The following is a 4,127-nucleotide window of genomic DNA, read 5'->3' as shown; positions in this document are numbered from 1 at the left end:
AACATTTTTCACACACACAGAGAGTGGTGAATCTCTGGAATTCTCTGCCACAGAAGGTAGTTGAGGCCACAGTTCATTGGCTATATTTACGAGGGAGTTAGATGTGGCCCTTGTGGCTAAAGGGATCAGGGGGTATGGAGAGAAGGCAGGTACAGGATACTGAGTTGGATGATCAGCCATGATCATATCGAATGGCGGTGCAGGCTCGAAGGGCCGAATGGCCTCTACTCCTGCACCTATTTTCAATGTTTCTATTGTGCTATCTACCAAAACAGAATGATGAAATTCATAAGTTCCAAAGTGATAGGAGCAGAATGAGGCCATTCGGCCCATCAAGGCCACTCCGCCATTCAATCACGGCTGATCTATCTCTCCCTCCTAACCCCATTCTCCTGCCTTCTCCCCACAACCCCTGACCCCCGCACTAATCAAGAATCTATCTATCTCTGCCTTAAAAATATCCACTGACTTGTGGCCTCCACAGCCGTCTGTGGCTAAGAATTCCACCCTCTGACTAACGAATTTCCTCCACGTCTCCTTCATAAAGGAACGCCCTTTAATTCTATGAGGCAACTTATGCCAGAGGCAATATACATCATTCCTTTAAGGGTTTTTAATCAAACTTACTTTGAAAATTGCAGTGGGAAAAAGCACCTGCTCTTTGCGGTATATGTAAACTTCAAACCGGTTGAGTACATTCTTATTTGCTGATACGTGGCACCTTGCGATATCTGTGTGGTAATTACGGTGGCGTAGCGGTAGAGACACTGCCTCGTGGCGCCAGAGATCCGGGATCGATCCTGGCTACGGGTGCTGTCTGCACGGAGTTTGCCCGTTCTCCCCATGATGCTCGTGGGTTTTCTCCGGGTGAATCCCACAGATTCACCACCCTCTGGCTAAAGAAATTCCTCCTCATCTCCTTCCTAAAGGAACGTCCTTTAATTCTGAGGCTGTGCCCTCTGGTCCTAGACTCTAGACTCTCCCACTAGTGGCAACATCCTCTCCACATCCACTCTATCCAGGACATTTCACTATTCTGTACGTTTCAATGAGATCCCCTCTCATTCTTCTAAACTCCAGCGAGTGCAGGCCCAGCGCCGACAAACGCTCATCGTACGTTAGTTAACCCCCTCGTTCCTGGGATGGTTTTTGTAAACCTCCTCTGGACCCTCTCTCCAGAGCCGGCCAACATCCTTCCTCAGATACGGGGCCCAAAACTGCTCGCAATATTAATACGTCAATTCTGTAGGGAAGGTGGGATAACATCGAACCAGTGTGAATGAATAAGTTTATTGGCCAAGTATTCACATACAAGGAATTTGCCTTGGTGCTCCACCCGCAAGTGACGACGACAACGAATGAGCAATAGATGATCGGTGTGGACTCGATGAATGTCCCCTCCTGTTTCTCCTACAAAAACTCCAACCCTTTCAATCGTTCAACGCCGAACCTTGCATTTCCAGCTGGTTATTTTCTTGCCTGTTTCCCTCGCTGGGCCTCACAGCGCCAGAGACCCGGGTTCCACCCCGACCACGGGCGCTTGACCGTACCGAGTTTGCACCTTCTTCCCCGTGACCTGCGTGGGTTTTCTCCGGGTGCTCCGGGTTTCCTCCCACACTCCAAAGACCCGCAGGTTGGCAGGTTAATCGGCCTCCCCCGTAAATCGTGTGTAGGATAGTGCAAGCGTACGGTGGAGGTGGTGGCGGCAGGTTCGATTTTATCATTTAAAAATAAATTGGATAGGTATATGGACGGGAAAGGAATGGAGGGTTATGGTCTGAGTGCAGGTAGATGGGACTAGGTGAGAGTAAGGGTTCGGCACGGACTAGAAGGGCCGAGATGGCCTGTTTCCGTGCTGTCATTGTTATTTGATTTGATTTGATTCAATTTATTGTCATTGCACTTTTCAGTGCAAAGAAATGGTTTAGCTTGCAGTCAAAACATAGAATAAATAACTAACACTCAACACAGTTTAAAGTCCCAAAGTCATTGTCTCTTCCCTCCTTGCTCTCCCTCTGCTCTGAGGCAATCCAAGCCTCCGATGTTGTGACCCCGCCGGGTGATGGTAGGTAAGTCCGTGCTCCGCAAGCGGGCCGGTTCGAACTCCGCGGCCCCGGGGCGGTCGAAGCTGCCGAAGCTGCCGCCCTCCAGTCCAGCAGGAGCTGCGGAAAACAGAACTCGAGCTCCCGACGACGATGTCGTCCACTGGCCCGTGGCTCGAGCCTCCAAGGCTCCAAAGTCGGGTCGGAATAACGTTGGGTCGCCCCGCAACCACAGCCCCGGAGTCGGCAACATCGCGCTGGCAAGTCCTGGGTCCGACTCCGCAGCCGCGAGGTCGGTCGCAGTTGGAGGCCGCCAGCTCCGCGATAGGCCTCAGCGCAGACGGACGTGGAGACGGGGGGGATACGGCAGGAAAGGTCGCATCCCCCCCCCCCCCCGAAGGAAGAGTCAAAAAACATGTATAACCGAAATATGGTTATACCGGCTGATCACCGGTCGGCATGGGACTAGGGCCTGTTTCCACGCTGTATCTCCGAGCTAACGGGCACAGCCGATGGTTGGAGTGGATTCGGTGGGTCAAGCCAAGTCAGATTTATTTATATAGCACATTTAAAAAACAACTCTCGTTGGCCAAAGTGGCTTACATTTGTTATAAGAATAGCACAACAAAACAAACTACATACATATATACATGTAGCCCTCACTCAGAGGACGTCAGGAAAGGTTTGGGAGTATAGATAAGTCTTTAGTCTTGACTTAAAGGAGTCGATGGAGGGGGCTGTTCGTTCTGATGGGAAGGGGGATGCTGTTCCACAGTCTAGGAGCTGCAACCGCAAAGGCACGGTCGGTCGCCCCTGAGCTTATGCCTAGACCGCGGGATATTCAGCAGCCCCCCAAGTCGGCCGATCTGAGGGGCCTGGAGGTGGAGTGGTGGGTGAGAAGACTTTTTATGTAGGTGGGGGCAGGGCAAGCCCATTGAGGGCTTTGTAGACATGGAGGAGGGTCTTGAAGTTTATACGGAACCGCACAGGGAGCCAGTGGAGAGAGGCCAGGATCGGGGGTGGTGATGTGGTCCCTTTTTCGGGTGCCCGTCAGGAGTCTCGCTGCGGGTCGAAGGGCCCGTTTCCCCCATCATATCTCCAAACTAAACTAAACTAAACGGTCACGGTGGCGCAGCGGTCACTGTTGCCGCCTAACAGCGAATGCAGCGCCGGAGACCCGGGTTCCATCCCGACTACGGGTGGTGCCGTCTGTGCGGAGTTTGCACGTTTGTCCACGAAGACCCCGACATCTTCGGTTTCCTCCCACACTCCAAAAACATACCAGTCTGTAGGTGCGTTGGCTTGGTAAATGTGAAACAAATAGTCTCTAGTGTGGGTGTAGGATGGTGTTGGTGTGCGGGGATCGCTGGCCGGCACGGATCCGATGGGCCGAAGGGCCTGTTTCCGCGCTGTACCTCTAAAACTAAAGAACTCTTTTCTTTCCAGTGGTCAACTGAAGACCCCTTTTGCCAAATCTCGCTGGACATCAGAGCCATCGCTTGTCCTGGAGTTAACACAATGAGGTGGAAGAATCACGGGACGGAAATGAAAATAAGACTCCGGGTCGCATCCTATTCCTTCCTTCCTTACGACATGTCCAATGGGACTCTAACATTTCTTATCTCCTGAAGAAACCTCCTTCATCCCCCCCCCCCCGCTCAAAACTCGTTGGGTCAGTATGGCCATCACCTGTGTCTTAACTTTTAGCCCAGTACGGAAATGTTCCTCCAATCCGATCTGCGGTCGGCACGGACTCGACGGGCCGAAGGGCCTGTGTCTCCAAACTAAGCTAAAACTGAAGGTAGACAAAAATGCTGGAGAAACTCAGCGGGTGAGGCAGCATCTATGGAGCGAAGGAAATAGGCGATGTTTCGGGTCGAGACCCTTCTTGAAGAAGGAAATAGAGACATAGAAACATAGACAATAGGTGCAGGAGTAGAGGCCATTCGGCCCTTCGAGCCTGCACCGCCATTCAATATGATCATGGCTGATCATCCAACTCAGTATCCTGTACCTGCCTTCTCTCCATACCCCCTGATCCCTTTAGCCACAAGGGCCACATCTAACTCCCTCTTAAATATAACC

General features: G+C 51.8%; 1 protein-coding gene across 3 annotated transcripts in view; it reads left to right on the top strand.

Moving 5' to 3' along the window:
* Positions 1-3,908, top strand: part of LOC116968920 (protein CASC4-like) — a 21,431-nt gene extending 17,523 nt beyond the window's left edge. For 2 of the 3 annotated variants that reach the window (XM_033015908.1, XM_033015907.1), the window contains exon 6: positions 3,489-3,906. In XM_033015908.1, the coding sequence (XP_032871799.1) occupies positions 3,489-3,499 (11 nt within the window). In that variant the 3' untranslated portion in view covers positions 3,500-3,906. Of the gene's footprint in view, positions 1-3,488 lie in introns of all 3 variants that reach the window. The other variant, XM_033015909.1, reaches the window with a different exon arrangement.
* The last annotated feature ends 219 nt before the right edge of the window (positions 3,909-4,127 follow it).

This window comes from Amblyraja radiata, chromosome 47, assembly GCF_010909765.2.
Source record: "Amblyraja radiata isolate CabotCenter1 chromosome 47, sAmbRad1.1.pri, whole genome shotgun sequence".
NCBI lineage: Eukaryota > Metazoa > Chordata > Chondrichthyes > Rajiformes > Rajidae > Amblyraja > Amblyraja radiata.
Note: the sequence above shows the minus strand (reverse complement) of the source record. Positions and strands in the feature narration are given on the sequence as shown.